Source organism: Aspergillus multicolor (genome assembly GCF_047715735.1).
Source record: "Aspergillus multicolor strain CBS 133.54 unplaced genomic scaffold BDW74scaffold_9, whole genome shotgun sequence".
NCBI lineage: Eukaryota > Fungi > Ascomycota > Eurotiomycetes > Eurotiales > Aspergillaceae > Aspergillus > Aspergillus multicolor.
The window spans coordinates 514,261-535,320 of NW_027395960.1; the positions used below are offsets into that span (position 1 = coordinate 514,261).

At 53.1% G+C, this 21,060-nt stretch overlaps 8 protein-coding genes across 8 annotated transcripts; 6 read left to right on the plus strand and 2 right to left on the minus strand.

Annotated features, from left to right (window-relative positions):
- The first annotated feature begins 40 nt into the window (after positions 1-40).
- BDW74DRAFT_139805 (uncharacterized protein) lies at positions 41-1,643 on the plus strand. The gene is made up of 3 exons (XM_073722498.1): positions 41-261; positions 307-1,013; positions 1,061-1,643. The coding sequence occupies exons 1-3, from the start codon at positions 86-88 to the stop codon at positions 1,516-1,518; spliced, it is 1,341 nt and encodes a 446-aa protein (XP_073584929.1). The 5' UTR covers positions 41-85; the 3' UTR covers positions 1,519-1,643.
- BDW74DRAFT_177224 (uncharacterized protein) lies at positions 1,527-2,239 on the minus strand (the record flags this gene model as incomplete). The annotated part of the gene is made up of 2 exons (XM_073728821.1): positions 1,527-1,781; positions 1,832-2,239. The coding sequence occupies 2 exons, from the start codon at positions 2,237-2,239 to the stop codon at positions 1,527-1,529; spliced, it is 663 nt and encodes a 220-aa protein (XP_073584930.1).
- Positions 2,240-2,253: 14 nt separating this feature from the next.
- On the plus strand, positions 2,254-7,136 carry BDW74DRAFT_151502 (P-loop containing nucleoside triphosphate hydrolase protein). The gene is made up of 5 exons (XM_073724192.1): positions 2,254-2,681; positions 2,732-4,916; positions 4,969-5,280; positions 5,326-5,449; positions 5,504-7,136. Exons 1-5 carry the CDS (start codon positions 2,475-2,477, stop codon positions 7,023-7,025), a joined length of 4,350 nt encoding a protein of 1,449 aa, XP_073584931.1. The 5' UTR covers positions 2,254-2,474; the 3' UTR covers positions 7,026-7,136.
- Positions 7,137-7,289: 153 nt separating this feature from the next.
- On the minus strand, positions 7,290-8,488 carry BDW74DRAFT_177226 (uncharacterized protein; the record flags this gene model as incomplete). Its single annotated transcript, XM_073728822.1, has 4 exons — positions 7,290-7,663; positions 7,798-7,998; positions 8,058-8,381; positions 8,437-8,488. 4 exons carry the CDS (start codon positions 8,486-8,488, stop codon positions 7,290-7,292), a joined length of 951 nt encoding a protein of 316 aa, XP_073584932.1.
- A 965-nt stretch (positions 8,489-9,453) lies between these two features.
- Positions 9,454-10,348, plus strand: BDW74DRAFT_177227 (basic helix-loop-helix domain-containing protein; the record flags this gene model as incomplete). Its single annotated transcript, XM_073728823.1, has 2 exons — positions 9,454-9,583; positions 9,636-10,348. The coding sequence occupies 2 exons, from the start codon at positions 9,454-9,456 to the stop codon at positions 10,346-10,348; spliced, it is 843 nt and encodes a 280-aa protein (XP_073584933.1).
- Positions 10,349-13,816: 3,468 nt separating this feature from the next.
- BDW74DRAFT_190234 (cytochrome P450) lies at positions 13,817-15,602 on the plus strand (the record flags this gene model as incomplete). The annotated part of the gene is made up of 3 exons (XM_073732139.1): positions 13,817-14,047; positions 14,115-14,511; positions 14,566-15,602. The coding sequence occupies 3 exons, from the start codon at positions 13,817-13,819 to the stop codon at positions 15,600-15,602; spliced, it is 1,665 nt and encodes a 554-aa protein (XP_073584934.1).
- An 825-nt stretch (positions 15,603-16,427) lies between these two features.
- BDW74DRAFT_177229 (uncharacterized protein) lies at positions 16,428-17,720 on the plus strand (the record flags this gene model as incomplete). Its single annotated transcript, XM_073728824.1, has 3 exons — positions 16,428-16,997; positions 17,063-17,254; positions 17,289-17,720. The coding sequence occupies 3 exons, from the start codon at positions 16,428-16,430 to the stop codon at positions 17,718-17,720; spliced, it is 1,194 nt and encodes a 397-aa protein (XP_073584935.1).
- Positions 17,721-18,162: 442 nt separating this feature from the next.
- Positions 18,163-20,483, plus strand: cdcA (phosphoprotein phosphatase CDC14). The gene is made up of 3 exons (XM_073722499.1): positions 18,163-18,541; positions 18,597-19,119; positions 19,175-20,483. The coding sequence occupies exons 1-3, from the start codon at positions 18,493-18,495 to the stop codon at positions 20,397-20,399; spliced, it is 1,797 nt and encodes a 598-aa protein (XP_073584936.1). The 5' UTR covers positions 18,163-18,492; the 3' UTR covers positions 20,400-20,483.
- The last annotated feature ends 577 nt before the right edge of the window (positions 20,484-21,060 follow it).

Here is a 21,060-nt window from a genome sequence, read left to right on the forward strand (position 1 = left end):
GATAAATAGCAAATGGGCCCATAATTCATAAGAAATAAGAGAACAAGCAATTTGAAGCGAAGATCCGTGAAGATAATCGTACAGGATGTTGCCAAGACCACGTGACTCCGCCGGGCCGACTCCGCTCCCACACAACCGGATAAACAACCCACTTTCTACACTCACACTCCAGGATGAAATTCCACAGAACGAGTCATTGCCCGCAAATGCTCTTTGCTTAATCCAGGATCAGCTGGCGCTTGATGTTGCTCCGACCCGAAAGTGAGTCGAAATACAATGAGTCGTTACCTCATGCTGATGAATAAGTCATGGCACGTTCGTCACGACGCACATGGAGCCCGAGGCGGAGCAGCTCATGGTGGAAACCTTGAGAAAGAACCTCATCAACCACGAGTCCTACCCCGGTACAACGAAAATAGAAAAGCTCTGCATAAACATGATCGCACGGCTTTTTCACGCGCCTTTACAAGGCTCCCAAGACGCCGTGGGCACCAGCACCGCGGGCTCTTCCGAAGCCATCCTGCTCGCCACTCTCGCTATGAAAAAGCGCTGGGCCGGGAAGCGCAAAGCCGCCGGGAAGGACTACAGCAGGCCTAACATGATCATGAGCTCTGCTGTGCAGGTCTGCTGGAAGAAAACAGCGTGCTACTTTGACATCGAGGAGCGGTATGTTTACTGTACCGAGGACCGGAATACCATCGACCCACATGAGGCAATTGATCTAGTGGACGAGAACACGATCGGAATATGCTCTATTCTCGGCACCACTTATACAGGCGAGTACGAGGATACAATGGCGATCAACGATCTACTAGTGGAAAGGAACCTTGATGTTCCTATTCACGTCGACGCGGCATCTGGAGGCTTTGTCGCTCCATTTCTGCATCCAGAGCTTGTCTGGGATTTTCGACTCGAGAAGGTCGCGTCGATCAATGTGTCTGGTCACAAGTATGGGCTTGTCTACGCTGGTATTGGGTGGGCCATTTGGCGCGATGCAGAATACCTGCCCAAAGGTATGTGTTTTGTATCCTTCAGACTAACGATTATCTGACCATTTTAGAGCTCATATTTCACCACCACTATCTCGGCTCACAGCAGGCATCGTTCAGTCTGAATTTCTCCCGAAGTGCCTCACATGTTATTTGTCAATACTACAACCTTGTTCGCCTGGGGAGGCATGGTTACCGTCGAATCATGCTCCAGTGCGCCCGCACAGCCGAATACCTGGCCTTGAATCTGAAGAAGTTGGGCTGCTTCGAGATCATTTCAGGCAACGCCCTGAGCCTTCCAATGGTAGTCTTTCGGCTCAACGATGCCAAGGAATACCCGGTGGATGAATTTGCGATCGCCGCTGAGCTGCACCGTCGAGGGTGGACGGTCCCTGCATATACCCTGGCACCGCACAATGAGATAACGAATATCCTGAGAGTGGTGGTGCGAGCAGACTTTTCGCGCTGGGATTGTGATGCTTTGGTCCAAGCATTATCTGATATCCTATCTACGTTCAGTTCTCCCTGACTCCCGGCCTAATCCGCCCATTGGAGTGCCGGCGTATCCTGTTGCAGCTCCCTCTTGATATATGATTGTTCCGCGCTGTCGTCCGAGTAAAGCTGGCACCACACCGAGGACACTGGTAACCTGGTCGCGCCCGCGATCGTTCGAGTATGTGCCGCCTCAAATTGCTCCGCGTGGTGAATCTTCTCCCATTGCAGCCGTGGCTCCAGCAACGAAGATCTCTGCTTCTGTTCTCGTCTCGACGGGGAGATAATGGAGGAGGGGGACTGGGCGATGGTGGGGGTTGTTGTCGTGGTGATGGTTTCTTCCCTCCGACAGCAGTTTTTGGTTCGTCGTAGTAATCGAATAACTCGTCATTGTCATCATCATCATCGTCCTCATCCAAAGTCTCGGCTTCTTCCTCCTCGTTCATTTCCTCACTCTCTTGGTCTTCATCACAGTCCTTTTCGTCTTGATCCTCGTTGCCGCCACCTTGCACACCCTCTTCCTCGTCGTCGTCCTCTATCAGTTCGTCTTCGCTATCTTCCTCTTCAAATAGCTCATCCTTGCTCTCCACTGCTGCCTCGACGTCGTCCAACCACCATTGAGGATCACGATACAACGGTTCGTGGCGATACAACGGCGCTTGATGGCTTATGGGGGCCGTTGGCTGCAGCGTGTTGATGACCCGGAGAAACCGCCTGAAAAGGTCAAGGTCCGCCTGTATCACTAAATCATCGCTCATGGTGAAATCGGATAGCATTACTGCTGCCTGTATCATCCGGTGTGATGTCTTATGCTGCTTATGCTGGGGCTTGGGGCTTGATGGCGCCACCGATTGCGGAGAGAAAGTGGTGCCACTAGAACAAGCCAGCTAAGCCCCATCCCGTTCGACGCGCCCCGCCAGCGCGTCCTAAAGTGCAAGGAATAATGAGACACGCCGACCGTCGCATCGACCTAGGTACTAGGTTCGATTCGACATGGAGTGTTCGATAGACGTCCAAGACGTATGGGGTCCTCGGGTGCATAGGTGCGGCACAGACTTTGACCTGACGCTGCTCTTCCAAGAGTCAATTCTGGGCCTTGGACCTCTATGTATTGCACTTTGCTGGGCTGTATTACGTGTGTGGCAGCTGCGTGGTATCGAAGTCATCGTCGCTTCGCGTTTACTATATTGGACCAAAGTGGTAAGTGCCACCTGTCGACCATTTTATCTCTTTTTTAACTAATGTGATAGGCCATCTACCTTTTTGCAGCGGTGCTACAGGTCGCTCTTATTGTTGTGCAGGGCATACTCAAGACTTCGCTGACCCGTGCGACTATCGCCCTCTACTGTCTCAATCTCGTGGGCTTCCTGGTGTTCCTCCTCGTCTCTCATTATGAACACACCCGGACGTTGCGCCCGTCGACCCTCTTGCTCCTGTATTTTCTCTACTCCACCACCGCAGATGCATTACGGGCGAGAACGCTATGGAGCATGCCGGACGACAACACCGCCGTTGCCGCGATGTTCACTGTCACCTGCGTGTGCAAATTCGTTCTTCTTATCGCCGAGCGCGGGCGCAAGACTGTTCGACCAGACACCCGCAAGCCGTCGCCGGATGAGGAAGCCGATATCTTCTCTCGAGCTTTCCTGTGGTGGATGCTGCCCTTGTTTATCCGGGTGCGGTTGAAGACAGCATCGCCCTTAAATACTGAGACTCTTCCAGGCGTTGAGGCCGACATGCTCCGTCCAATGTCCGTCGGCGATGAAAAGCTTACCATATTCCATCATCTTTGGGACGCGCGGAAATGGCTACTGCTAACTCCTATTATCCCGCGGCTTGCCTGTATTGGCTTCACCTTTTCTCAGCCCTTCTTGGTATATCGAGCAACAGTCTTCATGTTTGAGCCGGATAGCCCGAACATCAACAAGGTCGGCGGAGGCCTTATCGGCGCCTACGCTATTGTGTATGTAGGAATCGCAGCATCACAGGCATTCTACCGGCAGTGCACCGCCCGTGCCATCAGCGCCGTTCGGGCAGACCTAATAGGTCAAATTCATCACCACACATTGAAGCTCAGCTCATCGTCCACCTCTCGCGATTCGGCATCCATGTTGATGAGTGCCGACGTAGAGCGGTTTGCCGCTGGTTCTCGAGACATGCACGAGTGTTGGGCGTGTATCATCGAGCTTGCCCTCGGCATCTGGCTGCTGGAGGATCGACTGGGCGTGACTGTCGCTGCAACAGGAGGGCTGACCGCGTTCTTCGTGGCGCTCACAATGGCCGTTGTCCCGCCAGCGGCGAAGCGGCAGAACAAGTGGTTGAAGGCCATGGAAAATCGCATCGCCGCCACGACTCAGGCTCTTGCTGCAATCAAGGGCATTAAGATGACAGGGGTTGCCCCGACCATCCGCAAGGACCTACTCGGCTTGCGAGATATTGAGGACATCAAACTCAGACACTTTCGATATGTCCTGCTGGTCGTCGCATGGGCTGCCTGGATTCCCGTCATCATGGCTCCGATTATGGGTTTCACCATCTACAGCCAGGCGTTCGGACACACCCTTACACCACCTGTCGTATATCGGTCTCTGACCATCTTCACTCTCTTCGGCGACGCCATTGCGGCCCTCATTAACAGCGCCATCCAGTTTGTCACGGCAATTGCCTCATTGCTGCGAATCCAGGAGTTTCTGATAGACGACAATACACGCCATGATAGTCGGCAGCTGCTGAGCGATGCCGAAAAAGACACCGAGTCCGATGAGACCCCACTGCTCCCGTCCGCACCGGCTGAGACTCAAATTTCCGGGAGTGAAGTGCTACTGCGCCGACTCAGCAGGCGTCTCTCTCGCCGACAGAGCCCGGTAACACTCCAACTAACCCGCGCGTCTGCAGGCTGGAGCTCCGAAGCACCCTCAATTGTCCAGAATGCGACTCTCGACGTGGCCGCGCCCACTGCCCTCGCGGTTGTCGGCCCCATCGGCAGCGGCAAGACCACTTTGTTGCAGATGCTTCTTGGCGAGACGCGGCATGCCGCGGGTTCAGTTGCGCTGTCGAGTTCGCGTATCGGATACTGCAGTCAAACCCCATGGCTAACCAACGACACGGTCCGGAACAACATCATTGGGTCTGACCCGTTTGACGAAAAGTGGTATACGTCTGTGGTCCTCGCGACCGCCCTTGATCGGGATTTCAAGGAGATGGCGCACGGCGATGCTACGGTTGTAGCTAACGAGGGAGCTAGTCTAAGTGGCGGACAGAAGAAGAGAGTTGCTCTGGCGCGGGCGATTTATAGCCGCGCTCCTATAGTGATTCTGGACGATCCGTTCAACGGACTGGACGGGAGGACAGAGGGATTCGTGCTCGAGGCAGTCCTGGGGCGGAATGGCGTGCTGCGACAACGAAAGACCTTGGTGGTATGGGCCACCAGTAATGGTAGGTCACTTTATTTCCAGCACTGTTCGCAGAGAAAACTAAGTCAGAGTAGCGCAACAGGTCCGGTTCGCCGACCGGGTGATATCCCTAGATCAGAACGGCAGTGTTCGAAAGCGGGACTCCTTACTTCTCGTCCCTCCAACAGACGAGGTCGGCGAAGGAAACGAACAGAAACGTAACTCGTTTGTTTTTGATGTCGTCCAGGACGGACTTGCTGGAGGACTGCCTCAAGGCCCAGCAGCCCCTCAAGCCATCCATGCGAGTGCAGGCGCACACCGGTACTTTGTCAAGTTCTCTGGCAGACGGAAGTTCTTGGTGTTTCTTATCTTCTGCGCTATCTTTGTCTTTGGGGTTACGTTCAATCGTAAGTTCGCTTATCTTTCGTTACGCCTGGTGCTAATAAACGCAGAATACTGGATTTCGCGCTGGGCTGAGAGCAGTGTCACGAACCCACACAGTCCCCAGAAAATGTACATTGGCGTATACTTTGGCATTGGAGCCCTTACGCTGATCTTTTGGACTGCTGCTGCTGCGTAAGCCCATCTAAATTTTATACATTCCTCAACCGGTCACTAACATGATTTCAGATTCTTCGTCATAACAATCACCCAGCGCTCAGCCGACCGCTGCCATGAAGCGATCCTGGATACCGTCCTCAGCGCGCCCATGTCCTTCTTCGACTCCACTGCTGCCGGCGAAACAATCAACAGATTCAGTCAAGACATGCAGCTCATTGACACCGAGCTTCCCTACGACCTGCTTGGCACCGTCACGCAAGCCATGATGGTCATCGGGCTGTACGGGATTATCATCTACAGCTCGCCCTGGTCCGGCTGCGCCATCCCCGCAGTCGCCGTCGCAGCGTACTTCCTTCAACTATTCTACCTCCCGACCTCGAGACAGCTCCGTGTTCTCGAGATCGAAGCCAAGGCACCGCTCTTCTCAAACTTTATTGAGACGCTCAATGGTCTTGCAACTATTCGTGCTCTGAGATGGACGGCGCACTATGCCCGTCGTAATCTCGATGCCATCCGCGTCGCTCAACAGCCGTTTTATCTGTTGTTCTCCGCGCAAAACTGGCTAAATCTAATTCTGGACCTCATTACTGCTGGTCTAGCGGTTGCCATTATGTGTGTCGGCGTAGCGACACGATCGCCAAGTAATGCATCTCTAGGTCTAGCACTCCTCAGTGCGTCAAACGTCGGCGTGTCAGCAAAGCGCTTGATCTCGCACTGGACAAAGCTGGAGACGAGTATGGCGGCCGTCGAGCGTGTCCGCTTCTTCACGGATTCCACGCCGTCGGAGCAAGAGCAGGAAAGCAAGAGTGCGACTACAGTAAGCCCGCAGGACTGGCATGGCGAGGGCAATGTTACCTTCAACAACGTCTCTGCCAAGTACACAGAATCCGGACCCCTCGTCCTGCGCGATGTCTCGATCGACATCCGACCCGGCCAGCGCGTCGCGATCTGCGGGAGAACCGGAAGCGGCAAGAGCACATTGCTCTCTGCTCTCCTCCGCCTCCTCCCCCTACACAGAGGGAGTATTCAGATTGACAACACCGACATCACTTCCCTCCCTCCCAACACGATCCGCTCTCGCTTCATCACCCTCCCCCAAGAACCCGTCCTCATTACCGGCACAGTGCGCCACAACATGGCTCTCTACGAGCCCAACGCCAGCGACGCCGAAATGATCGCTGCGCTGCAAGCTTTTCCGGGGTTGTGGGAGGCAATTAATGCACAGGGCGGCCTTGACGTCGCATTAACAGAAGGTTTACTTTCGCACGGACAACGCCAACTATTCTGCTTTGCGCGGTCGACATTATCTCTCTCAAGACCAGGTGGGAAAATCGTTGTCCTCGACGAACCCACGAGTCAAACGGGGAGTGATGCCGAGACGGAACGGCTGATGGACAAGACGATTCGGGAGAGGTTCAGGGATTGCACGGTGTTGTGTATTGCGCATAAGCTGAGCACGATAATGAGTTTTGATAGCGTTGTTGTTATGGATAGGGGGGCTGTTGCTGAGACGGGGAGGCCAGGTGAGTTGTTGGATGATGAGGGAAGTTTGTTTTATCGGTTGATGAGGAGGAGGTCGGGTGAGGCCTGATTCAAATTGATATACATAATCAGATTTTATTATTTCATCTCTCTGCTTCAACTGATCATTCAATCGCTCAGTAATCTAAGTCGGCACTGGGATGCCTAGTTGATGTGAACATAAACTTCGCAACACCTAAAAAGTCATTACCTTGTACAATAGGCTCTAGCCAGTCCTCTTTCTCCCATGTTGATGCATAGTGAAAATGGTGAGTTTATCGGGATAGAATATGCAGACAAACGAAATTCATTACACATTACACATTATCTATTTCTATCCAGAAGCCACCACCCCATTGCCGCTATCCCCAGATAAGGCCCCCCTAACCCTCTCCCTAACCTCCCCCACAACTCCCCGTAACCTCTGCACTTCATTCCTTTCGCGCCGACACGCCGCCTCCAAAATTCCAATTGCCTCGATGGTAGCCGATAACGTCGCCGTCTTACTTTGCCGCACCCCCGGTCCCGGTCCCTCAAGTTCAACAGCCCAGTCTGGTATCTCTGAGCGACATATTCGGGCAACGGAGTCCGAGAGAAGCGTTTGTGTCAGGCTCGCGTATTTCTCGTTTAAAGACGAACGGTAGCGCTTTTCGACGGCGTAGTGGGGACGTTGGCCTTGCGAAGCTGGAGAGGGTGCTGGTGCTGGTGCTGGGGCCGATTTTGGCTTGGGGTTGCTTGCACTCTATACTCAGACATCAATCAGTATATACTCATGACTCGGACTTATTCTGGGTAGATATGGCAAGCTGGCTCAAGAGATGGGTGGGTCCGGTGCAGCTTACGTTCTTCATGGTCGTGGTGGACTTTGCCCGCGCGTGCGACGATCTTGATCTCGGCCTTGAACTCCCGGATCCAATTCCAACTTCCAGTCCCTGAGGCGACGGCTGAGGGGGCCGAGACGGAACCGGCCGTGTCACGCCTAATAATAATCCTGTTGATGGTGCTGGTGTTGATGTGGGGATTGAGGCTGGGGCTGGGGCTAGCTAGCGGGTTAGCGGTCGAACTCCAGTTTCGTTTCATGTCGAGGCTCGTATGCACTAACCTGATGTGGATGAGGTGGTGACTGAGCTGTTTGAGGATAGAGATGGGAGAGATGAGGGACTGAGCATGCCCATGTCGAGGTCCATGTCCATATCCATGGTCATGTTCATATCTAAGGGCCAGGGGTACTGGGTGTGAGGGTGAGGGTGAGAGTGAGAGTGTAGCCCTAACCCTAAGTCGACCTGCAGGCTTGGCGGGAGGTGGCAGCTGGAGTTGCCCACGTCTGGCAGGGACCAGTCGAAGTTCGATAGTAAGGGATCGATTGAAGACATGGAGGATGGTGTTGGTAAAGGTGCGGTGAAGTCCATGTCTAGAAGGTCATCGACTGTGTTGTGTTAGGATTCCTCAGGGTTTGCGGTGTAGTGGAGGTGCATGCTTACAAGATTCGCAGCCCGTTGGGGGCAGGCCAAAGTCCACGATGTCGGTCGACATGCTGTGCTAGACTCTGTGATCTGCTTTCAAGACTCAAAATGACAGAGATTCGTCAATTTGGAAGATTGATGGACAAATAAGATGTTGAATCTTCTTGTGCCTAAGCTGTAGGTGTATGTATATGTACCCCAATGGATCCAGCGCATGAAGCTATTTAATACCACCCTAATTCAACTCGTTTATACTATTCCTACATCCCTCGTGGCCCCCTAGTCTAGTCCACCAGGCCTGGCCTGATCGTGGCAGTGGCAGTGGCAGCTCAGCGCACTGAGCTCAGCGCCGGGCCTGGCTCGCTATGGCCTGAGACCCACAGTGCAATTACAGTTTGCGGGCCTTGATCCTTGGTGTCTACCAATTGCAGTTAGAACCAACAATGAGTTCTTATTTATCCAATGGGAGCCGCTGCTTATCAGAGTCCTGAAATGAGCTACAAGTGCCGGGCGCCGGGACGCCTGGCCTGAAGAACGGGTGCAGATTACAGGGAGCTGGCTCACCAAATTACAGGCCGGGCTAGTAGTCGCGGAGCCCCCGAGTTCCATGGTTGACTTTCAGCCCCCAAGGCCCCCTGTTACCTGTCACCGCTGCGCCAGCGCTCTGAATAGATTACAGTAGTTGTTATTGGTGGATCTTGGCGATATGGAGCTGGAGCGAATCTGCAACCCCGTTGTTAGTTGGTTAGTTTCGGGCGCAGTTCGGAGGATCTCCGGCCACGTTTTCCAAGGTTGTTGTTTTCCATACTAGATAGTAAGCGTTGCATGCAGATAGGTCGATCGCAAGGCGCATGCATTCTAAATTATAGATGTCTATTTGTGCAAACATACTTGGTTTGGCTAGCTTAAACGGTCTCTACGACCGTATCTATATACCTAGGTACTCTATCTACGATCGCTCAATTGGCCTGCTGCACTCGGGTTTACTTCGGATTGTCCTACCTATCTTACACGTCAGGTCTACCCTATCTCACAATGAACCAAAACCAACTGCCTCAGACACCCATTCCTGCTGAGCTGGCCGCATCGAGAGATGACTTTGAGCTCTTTCGGCGATTGCTACGAGTCGCTCGCCTTCTGAACGCCGACAACTTCGATGATCTCTGTTCGTACTCAGGATCCTCAGCTTCATTGAACATATCGCTAACGGGCCAAAGTGAACCAAACCACACAGAGTTCCGCTTCATTCGCTAGCCCCTTTGCTCTCCAAAACACGCCCCAAGATGTCGGGCTTCTGGGCCTCCTAGATCCGGCCTTAAGGGGCCTGAGAACGCAAAACCCAGGTAGTCGACCGGTTACAGCTGGCGCACGCTCAAAGGATGGCGATTTCGACTACGATGAGCATGGATTTAGTCCCAACGGCAACAATGACAACGACGAGGAAGAGGACGAGGACGAATATGCACTCAGCCCGCGAACACCAAAGCGAAAGCGGACGAACTCAACACAGAACAGAACCCGTCGCTTGCGTTCTCATCAACCGGCGACTCCATCAGAGGCTCCGGCTCAGCCGGAACCACAAGATCAAGCAGCAGAACAGGAAGGAGAGCCGGATCAAGAACGCCCGCATGCTGCAGTCGAAAAGCGTTACAGAGCGATGGTCAACGCCAAGATCCAACAATTACATGAAGTTATACCGACGTCCAATACATTCAGTATAGACGCCTCGGTCGAAACAGGTGGAGAGCAAGGACAAACGACAGAAAAAATGCCTACAAAGTCAGTCGTTCTGGATAGGGCCATTCAATACTTGAACCACCTCATTACGACCTACGAAGCATACGAGAATGAAGGGAATACATTAAAGACGAAGCTGCAGAGTTGGCTGGAGATATCGGCGGTGGAAAGTGATAGCAATACGGCTAGTTAGACTATAATGACAAATAACTTGAAACCATATGATACACCGTCCACCGTGCACCTAGCGCTTGATACCGCCAGAGTCCAGCTCCTGTCCCGTCCCATAGAGCCTTATCCTATTCTAGGCTGATCCGGGTATGTATGACAGGTGGAAAAATTCAATGGCCGGATATCCTCCGTAATGGGAGATCCACGCATAGATCACAGTGTTTACAATTATGCACTGAGCAACGAACACCGACACGTGGTGATTAGCGTGGGCCTAACTCGCACTGGCCCCCAACTTGTAAATGATCTAGCTCTCGTGCCAAGATCTGGAGCTTCCTCGTAAATTCTGGAAACCCACAATCCCTGCCATAGTTACGGAGTAGCCTATCGATCACCTATGGTATGTGGAGACAAGACAGGGTCAGGGACTACGTACGGCAACCGCAGGCCTCGGCGGGGGCCGAAACATCTGCCGCTGCTGCGGATGATTTGTGGATGACGGATCCAACCCAATCTGAATGATCTGATGTGCATGACTCGGGTGCCATATACCACGCATCCAATGGGCTGATCGCGTTTGAAGACGGACGGGAGCAGGTTCCGAGCAGTTACAGTGATCGAGGTGGACCATGCTTTCTAGGTTGATTGCACTTAACTGCTAAACGGGGGGGTCCTTGGCTTCAACGTGGCTTGACTATTCGGCAAATGAACCTCGACATATAAAAGATGACGTATCAGGTATGTCATGCAGCTCCCCTTTACAGAGATGATTCAAAGCATCACTAGGTAGATCTTCTCGAAGCAGCCGCAGCAGACCAAGCTTCATCTGCATAAGCTGAAGATAACGAACATGTGGTAATCATGCCATAATGCCGTCTGCAATCTGCATCTGCACAAATGCGCATATGGAGCCTCATCTACGGAGCAATCTACCGATACGGCACTAGCCACTAGGTAGGACCCCGTAAGCACTATCCCTGCTAGGAAACCGCTATAGGCAGGGTATTTATAGCCCTACTTTTGGCCCCCAGCCTGTGTCCGTGCACCCTAAGCCTACTTCTTCACCGACTTGGCCCACTGTCGTAACTTCTAACTATCCTCACAAAACCATTGTCCGTAGCAGTGGCACCACGTACTATTATTCTGCGATAGACAATCCCTCATTGTTGGGTGGTGCCACCTCTGTTCTGCTGCAGCTACTGTTGGAACGAGATAGTTAGGGTTAGCTTCCCCGACGCCCTTTTGTCACAGTCGCGTGGTCCGAGACTGGAAAACGGCTTTGATGTGTAGTTGAACATGCAAATGCCGTGAAGATCGTAATAGACCGAGGGATGGTGAAGCGCCGAAGACTCAAGGATTATATAGCAGAGTTCTTTCCAACGTGCTAGGGTTTGCCCTGTTAGACACGTTTCGATCCTCCTTCTCGGTACAAGTTGCGCCACCGGTTTGCTTCTGGACCCCTGTAGCTACAGCCATCCTCTCTCTGGTAGTTTCGTTCTACCATAGTATGCAGGAAGTCTAGTGTAGGGGGATTTGAAGGATCGGTGGCATTTTGGTTCGTGTCTGCTGCCATATATAACCGACGGCAGGCCAGGACCGCCTAAGAACGCCTATGGAAGGCGGACCTAACATCTCCTAGTGAGAAGGACCAACCACGAGTTTATCTGATGGGATTAGAATATGCTGGGCTTGATATGTTAGACAGTGTATCTAAGTAGACCTTGAGTTGCCACTCGGGAGTGATTCTTGCCTCGCAGTCTTGAAAGATGAAGTTACTCGGCTGAATGTAACTTGAAGCGCTAACTTCATTCTTCATTATGTCGGGATAAAATAGAGATCCCAGTGGCCATTTGGTACAGAGACATATGAGTAACCATATATGTACATTGAATGATCAAAGGAGGCCGTCGAGAAGCTGGCCTTGATGAGGTAAATGCCTATGCCATGTACCAGAATAATAGACATCCTGATGCTTGGAGAAAGACATTTGGTGCAATTGCAAAAGGCTTTGCCTTGGTCGGGTACATCTGCCCGATAACGTAAGTATACTACATACTTTCACCGAGGTCTTGGTCTATACTATATAATATAGATAGTGGCTACAATCACGTTGAATCCACCAAGATACAAAAATAAAAACGATCGACAAACGAATATCACATATACGTGCTTCGCCCCTTTCCAGAAATAAAAAGTAGAAAATATGAGCTACGATCCCACCAACCCACCACCCCATCCTCCAAACGCAAGGCGATCCTTCAAAATTAATGCTTCGGCACATCGCCCAGAATCGGAAACCGCAAGGCTTGGCCCGGGGCACCAGCCCGGGGGTACTTCACCCTGGGATATTGCGGGGCGAATTGGATCCGCTGCATGAGTGTCAGCTGCAGCCCAGGGGCCTGGTCCAGCGGTGATCTAGCGGTGATCATGTCGGTCGCCTAGTCGCAGCGCTAGCAGGATAAGCTTACGACGCAAGGCTGAAGGAAGATGGACCCAGCAAGGAGGGGGGTCGATCGTTCAGCTCAGGTCCCAAAAGGGCAGTTGCACAGCTTGCCCGGCCCTGGGCAAGCCAGGCGTGCGCTGGTGGGGAGCCGTGGATCAGGGCTTAGCAGAACACCATGTCCTGATCTTACCGGGTGGAGGGACGGGAGCAGATCTTGAATTGGCTGGATGTATACCTATTGAGGTAGCGGGAATAGGCAGTTGGCTTGGGCTTCCGCCATACCATACTTGGGTACTTACTCGCCAGGCGAGTAGACGGTACCGTCCAAAGTCCGTAGTGGGCTACGCACATCACCATATCACGAGGTTAACGGAGACCACATACCTAGGTACCTAAGTAGAGTCAGGGGCTCCTTACCCTCTGTACCCTAAGGGCCTAGACTGAAAACCCGTGCTTTTTTTCCCATTCTGCTGGCGATTGCGCAGCGTCAACGCGTTCGTACCATACCTAGGTACCGTCGGATCGCCTGGATCAGGACCAGGGCTAGGTGTCAGTAACTCACTTTGTTGTACGTTCTCGAGCCCTATGATACCTTTGCAGCCCGCCTTAGGGACGAGTTAGTGGCATCCACCCAACCTAGTAAGCTATAAGCACTGCGGCTGCAAGTGCCAGGCCCTAAGCCTTTACCTAGACCGGGATAATGATTTATGGTGGGTCCTGATTCCATCCGTGCTGGTCTGTAGTCGACTCATATAAGCTTGCCTTGGTTCTGACAAGCCCCATCAAGCTCTGAATCGGCCATGCCGTGCTGATCATCGTAAGACCAGGGCAGGTTTCAGCTGTATCCGCCGCTGCCGCTGAAGGATGAGGCTCATCCCGTTCCTGAGGATGGGGCCTCCTACAGTCGGTGTTTATCCGGTGGTGCCACCGGTGCTGACTGCACTCTCACACCCACGCACTTATCATCTCCAGGGTGAGTTCCTGATAGGAAAGTTGCACCTACAGATTCTACCTGCCCGTACCATAGTCAACAGTGTCCTCACAGTCATGGAGGCCATGATTACAGCCCTCCATGACACAGGGCCATACACCCGGCTTGCCATTTTCATTTTCGGCACGTTCACTTTCCTCTCTATCGCCTGGTACTTCCAGGGGAAACAAGACCCCACTGGCATACCCTACATCGGCCAACCGCCCGGCAAAACCGGCTTCAGCCTGCGCACCTACTACCGGTACTACACAGACTGCAGCAGGCTGATGCGCGAGGCATACGACAAGGTACGCTTACCTTCACTCCTATCCATCCTAAACCCCCCAACCCAGCCACCATCTAATTCTTAGACAGTATCTAAAACACGGCAAACCAGTCTGGATCCCCGGGCTGGGCGCACGCAAGGAACTCATCCTCCCCAACAGCAGCATGAAATGGGCCCTTGCCCAGCCCTCGCGCATCCTAAACCACCGGGCTGGATTACTGGACGTCGATTTCCCAGAATACCTTTTGGGGGATGTGCTGTTCCTGAATGACCCGTGGCACGGACATCTTGTTAAGAGCGAGCTAATGCCGGAGATAGACGGTGTCTGCGCGGTGATGAACGATGAGATTGGGGCAGCGTTTGATGAGTATTTTGGTGGTGAGACGGAAACGGACACGCAGAGGTGGAGGGAGATTGATGTCCTTGAGATCATGAGGCTGGTTATTGGGCGCGCTGCGGGGAGGTTTATTGTGGGCGAGCCGCTTTGTATGTTTTCCGGCCGTGTCGGTTCCTGTAAGGGAGCGTAGCTGACGAGTCCAGGCCGCAACGAGGCGTACATCAAGCACGTCTACGACATGGTTGACAAGATGCACCTGAGCACGGGGATCCTCCTCCTAAGCCCGCGCATCCTCCACCCCATCCTTGGTCCCGTGATCCGGTACCTCGCAAACCGTCGCTTCGATAAGCTGTCGCGCATGATCGAGGCCGAGTACCACGCGCGCCTAGGAAGCTTGCAATCAGTCCAAAAAGAGCAGCCGAACGACTTCTTCCAGAGCTTCCTCCGCTATGCTCAAAAGGAGCGCCCGCACGAACTGAACCTGTACGCCATGACGCGCCGCCTCTTCCTCGCGAATCTAGGCTCCATGCACCGCACCGCCTTCCTAACCACGAACGTCTTGTTGAACATCATCGATTCAGATGGGGAGTACAACACGATCGGCAACCTTCGCGATGAAATCTCGCGCGTGCTAAGCGAGGATGGGATGAGTGCAACGGATGTGTCCTCGTGGAATCGACCACGGTCAACCAAACTCTTCCGGGCTGAGAGTCTAGCCCGCGAAACGATGCGTCTGCAGTCCTTCGATAACCGGAGCACAATTTGTAAGGTTCTTGCGGATGGGGTCACAATGGGTGACGGAACCGTTTTGCCGCGGGGCGCGAGGGTCTCGTTTCTTGGACATCCGGCGCAGATCGATGAGAGTGTCTATGAAGATGCAGAAAAATTCGATCCATTCAGATTCTCAAGGTCGCACGAGGCGATAACCGAGGGAGACAAGGTGCAGGTAAAGGCTGAGGGCCTGGGTAAAGCAGACGAAGGCAAGAAAGCCGGTCTCGGCGCGCAGTCCTTCGTGAGCACAGGACCCTACCACCTGCCCTTCGGACACGGGAGGACGGCATGTCCGGGGCGCTGGGTGGTGGACTTTGAAGTCAAGATGATCGTCGCGTATGCGGTTTCGCGGTATGAGCTTGAGTTCCCGACGGAGTACAACGGGAAGAGGCCGGATGTTACGTGGATGGTGGAGTCGATGCTGCCGCCCAAGGGGGCGAGGGTCAGGGTTAGGAGGAGGAAGGCATGAGAACATCTAGGTAGATGGGATGTTCAGGAAGGCTACATACTGCAGTGGCTGGCGCGCCTTGTCTTTCTCTCATCGGTTCGCCCGAAGCAGAGGGGTTACGTTTGTTGGGAGAGAGAATGCGAATGACAAAGACGTAGCCTGTGAGGTATAGAGCTGTTTTTCAACCCCAATGTAATCTCTACACCTCATCATGATGTCTTCGGTTCTCAAAAGCATAATCGCAGTGGATGCTTCCAACGACCTATCAACATTGAGAAGATGGGTCTTCGTCCAAACACCCATTCCTACGGCGAGATAAATGTAATGGTAAACGTTGAGAGTAGTAGCTGCTCGCTTCCGGCCGTAGCTTCGTCCTGTACCGCTGCTTATCGGTCTTAGAGGAACAAGAATAAGCAAATATTCCAATCTCGCATGAATAGCCCACCGATGTTGAGATGTGATCACAGTGATAATGTGACGTTGGTTCCCAGCCTTGCAGAGAACGCTCAGGATATGACGCTATCGATCTGTCAGTGACGCTTTTCGCACGTTTTGATGATCACTTACTCACTGCATCATGCGATCATGGCCTGGACAGCGGGAAAGTCCGGAGTATCTGACATGGAGCAAACAAACAATGTCCTTACCATGCGATGACAGACTCACCGAGGATGATATACTTACTCCGTACTCCGTATCTGGGCCAGTAAGGCCGATGAGCTCTCAGTCCATGATGTCAGATAGGAAGCTTCAACATAGCATAAATACTCGCTGCGAGATTATCTGTGCTGCAAATGAAGAGATTGCAGACATTCGTCCTACCCACCAAGACTGCAGTGCAGCACAATGCTTTCCAGATTCTTTCAACTCCCAGCGCTGGCGCTGCTCGCCGGCTGTGCCCTTGCTCAGCCTCAGACCCGAGCTCAACCCCAACAGGTTATTGTGCCGGCTCACCGTAACGAGAATGTCACCTCCGTCGTCCAGTATACTTCCGACGCCGATGGCTTCGACGCACCCAAGGTTCACCCCGTGAACGCGACCACCTACGACTGGTGGTACTTCGACGCTGTGCAGCAGCCAGTCCCCGGTGATGATGGCTCGCCGATTCAAGCGCATGTCGCTTTCACCTTCTATACCCTCGGCTCGGATTCGTTTGAGGTGTTGACCGGGCAGTTCCCCAACGGTCTTCCGAGCGGAAACATGGTCCAGATCACCTTCGCTTGGCCGAACGGTACCGTTGATCTTCCCGTCGACCTGCCGGCTGGAGACGCGATCATCACTGTGGAGGGAGATGGATCCAGTGGTAACTTTACTGGGACTGGGTGCTCCTGGAAGGGCACTCCGGACATGTCGGCCTATGTTGTGAACATCAATGTGCCGGAACATCAGCTCAATGGTTCCTTGTATATCAAATCGGTAAGCACGATCATAGCGACTAAATCCCCTATCATGTTGATCAACCTACTTACACAGTGCGCCAGGTCGCACCGCCTCACTACCCTTGTGGTCCAGCTGAAGAGGGTCAGAATCTGCATTTGGCTCCTGGTGCAGGTTGGGCTAATGCCATCCCGGGTGGACCTGCTTTTGCCGACTTCACCATCCGAGGCGAGAAGCTCAGTTTCCATGGCCGAGGCTACCACGACAAGGCATGTCATCTCTCACATAATCTCGTGGTCTTTCGCATAATGACGAACTGATTCGATGTAGAACTTCGGCAGCGAGCCATTCAAAAACGCACTTGCCTTGTCTCACTGGGGTCATGGCACATTGGGAGAGTATGATATCGTCTGGTACGACTCGTTGACTCCAAACGGCGACGAGGTGGTTTCGGCGTACGTTTCCAGGAACGGTGAGATCTTGACGGCTAGCTGCGAGCCTGGTGCTATTGAGGTGAGACCATACGGCGACAACTCGACATACCCTCCGACTTCCTCGCTTGAACCAGCCACTGGTTACCGGATCAACGCGACTCTACCGGAGGGTCAACTTGAGCTGGAGACCCAATATATATATATCGTCTTGATGGACGGTCGGTACTACCAACGGTTCACCGGGAACATCACCGGAAGCCTGAACGGAGAGGATCTTCCGGATGGAACTGGACTTTGGGAGCAGTTCTTTTTCAATAATCTCCAGTAGTGGCTTTTGACTGTTGAGGATCGACCAGTTCCCTTGAGATGGCCATTGCTTAGGGGTCACGCGGGGCAGCGCAAGCATTTCATGTTCGCAGCCTCAAAACCGTTGTGTCTAAATAGCAAGGCGTTGCCCTAGATATTTAAATGAAGCTTACGCAACGATGCAGTTTCAGAAATGACCAAAACAAATAAACGGCCAAGGCGTAAGACACGGGAGAATGATGAGGGGGCGTTTGTTGTGGTGGAGGGGGAAGGATTACATAATTGTTATGATGAATGCACGAGCCTCAGGCACCCTCCAGGCATCATTCAAAAATGTTGTCCTGTCAACCGGCAGCGCTAAACTGCTTTAGGCCCACCATAACATAACATAGTGGCTTGCAAGCGTGCTCGGCCTGTCGTCGGCCTCGAGATCGTCTCGTGCGGTCATCTTTTTCTGCTTCATATTTACCCCGACCTCTCCCCTCCTCAACCCTCTCCGATCTCTCCATATCCAACTTATCTCATATCCTCCTCCTCTGGAACATCGCAGTTCCTATCTTTACCTCACCCACTCGACCGTGTCCTCGCCAGCTATTGTCCACCATCTCTGTTTTGGTATCGACAGGCCATGAATGCTTAGGTCGTTGTTTTGAACAATCTCAATCGACCAGGAGCTCTCATTGCTCCGATCACCACAACATCATCCTCGAGACACTTATAACAATCCTCACATCCATCTCTTCCGCTGTATTGTTTGGCAGTATTAATTAGGTGGCTGTTCACCTCACTTTACCATGACCGTATCAACTGCTGGCTCCAGCCAGGTCATTGAGTACATTCAGGGTTCGTGCCAATTTCCAGCATCCCTCCATTGGCACTTCTGACAGCAGTTCTCTAGACAAGCTGTACCTCGCCTCCTACGATCATGCCCCCGATGCGAAAACTGCCTTCCCGTACCCTACCGAAGCGCCCAAGTCTCCCAGCAAGCGACGAGCCCAGGCAGCGAGCCCGAGCAAGAAGCGCAGCCCGGTTTACTTCACGGTCGATGATACCCTCCTCTACAACTCGTTCCACGCGGACTTTGGCCCGCTCCACATCGGTCACCTCTACCGCTTCGCCGTTCACTTCCACGACCTCCTCGCTGCGAACAATGACCGCGCTATTGTCTTTTACTCCCGAACGGATGCTCGAAGCCGTGCAAATGCCGCTTGTCTGGTTGCTTGCTACATGGTCCTGATTCAGTCCTGGCCGCCGCATCTGGCGCTTGCTCCGATTGCGCAGGCGGACCCTCCATACATGCCTTTCCGTGATGCCGGATACAGCCAGGCGGACTTCATTCTCAACATCCAAGACGTGGTATACGGTGTCTGGAAAGCAAAGGAGCAGGGAGTGTGCGGATTGAGGGATTTCAGCCTTGAAGAGTATGTTCGGATCTATACCCCTGAGTTTATATGGCGGGGTGCTAATAACTCTTAGGTACGAGAAGTTCGAACGGGTCGACATGGGTGATTTCAACTGGATCAGCCCTGACTTCCTCGCTTTTGCCTCCCCGCAGCACCAGCCGGTTGCTCCTGTCCCCCGCGATACCCCAGAATACGCCGCCCTGCCTTCGACCGTCTCAGAAGTCCGATCATCCAAGCTTCCTCTTCCTTTCAAGAACGTCCTCGAACATTTCTCAACTCGAGGCGTCGGACTCGTCGTACGACTCAACTCCGAGCTGTACTCGCCGTCATATTTCACTGCGCTGGGCATCTCACACATCGACATGATCTTTGAGGATGGTACCTGCCCTCCGCTTCCGCTGGTTAAGAAATTCATCAAGATGGCCCACGACATGATCAACGTCCGCCACAAGGCCATCGCCGTCCACTGCAAAGCCGGTCTGGGACGGACAGGCTGTCTGATCGGTGCCTACCTGATCTACCGATACGGATTCACGGCAAACGAGGTGATCGCTTTCATGCGCTTCATGCGCCCTGGAATGGTTGTTGGCCCACAACAGCACTGGCTCCACCTCAACCAGGGGTCTTTCCGGGAATGGTGGTTTGAGGACTGCATGAAGGAGAAACTCGCTCAGATGCAGCCAAACCCCGTCACCCCCGGCCGAACATCTGCCAAGCAGCGGTCCGCTCCCGTTGCGACGCCCCCGAACAATGGCCAGTCGAAGCGGGCTGCGCTGGGTGAGATTGACAACAACGAAGCCACACCGGTTTACGATGACAACCTGCCGGCTCCTACGCCCGGGCAGCCCCGCAAGTCGCACCGGAAGGACTCGCGGCATCACCCTTACTCTCGCACGGTATCCGGCAGTCTCGTTGTTGACAAGGAGGCTAGGAAGACAAGGCGCAGCACGGATAGTAGCGAGAGCGAAGAAGAGGCGCAACTACGCATGCTCGCCAAGCAGCGTTCGTCGAAGTCACCAGTCGCCTCGGCATCGCCCGGCCAGCGCTCCATTAGCTATTCCGGCACAGTTACTGCGAGCTACACGCTGACCGACGATATGCATGAAGATCGGGAAAACTGGGAGGCCGGTGCGCAAGTACCCAAGACGCCAGTCACGAGCAAGACTTCTGGCGCAGTTTCCATTAGCAAGGTCCGGTCTAGCTCGCGCCGGGCGACTACCGAGACTAAGTCGGTTCGGAAACCGAGTGGGCGGATTGGCAGCAATGGCAGTCCTGTGCGTGTCAAGGCTCAGGCATAGGCATGTGCATCATTATGATCTGGTGGCTTGCTGTTGATACCATTCCATCTTCTTCTTTCGAAACCGTCCATATCTTTTCTGGTTCTGCTCATCTCCCGCGCTATTGTCCGCGGGTGGTGATTAATTTGTTTTGCATTGCTTTGCTTCGCTTCGTTACGTCTATATAACCTATCTTGTTGTTTTTGCTTTCTGCTTTTGCTTTCGCTTCTGGCTTTTTATTACCGTCGTTGGTTCATTTGGCGTTCTTGTGGCTGTTTTGTTGTTTAAGGAGTGTTGTTTGCTTTGGGCACCGGAGTTGGTTTTTGAACATTGTCGTACTTCTTCCATTTGATCTTTCCCAGTGAGGCCGCCTACTTGAAACATCCTAGTGTACCTTTTGTCATAGGTCGCATAGACACAGGTCATGATATCAGTCTTTTTTACTTTACTTCTTCTAAAAGGCCGCTTGGTCTTCGTATGTCTAGCATTTTAGGTTAGTCTTAGAAGGCCCTGGAAGGGTTCTTGATCCGGATTGATACCTTAGGGCAAGCTCTCCTGACCTTGCTCTTCATCTGTCCATTTTAGCTTTGGCGCAATAATCTGAAGCGATCACGATCACGAAGTCATGTTTGACCCGATCGGGTTAGACTCGGCCTCTTGCCGAGATTAGCATCCCGAAGTC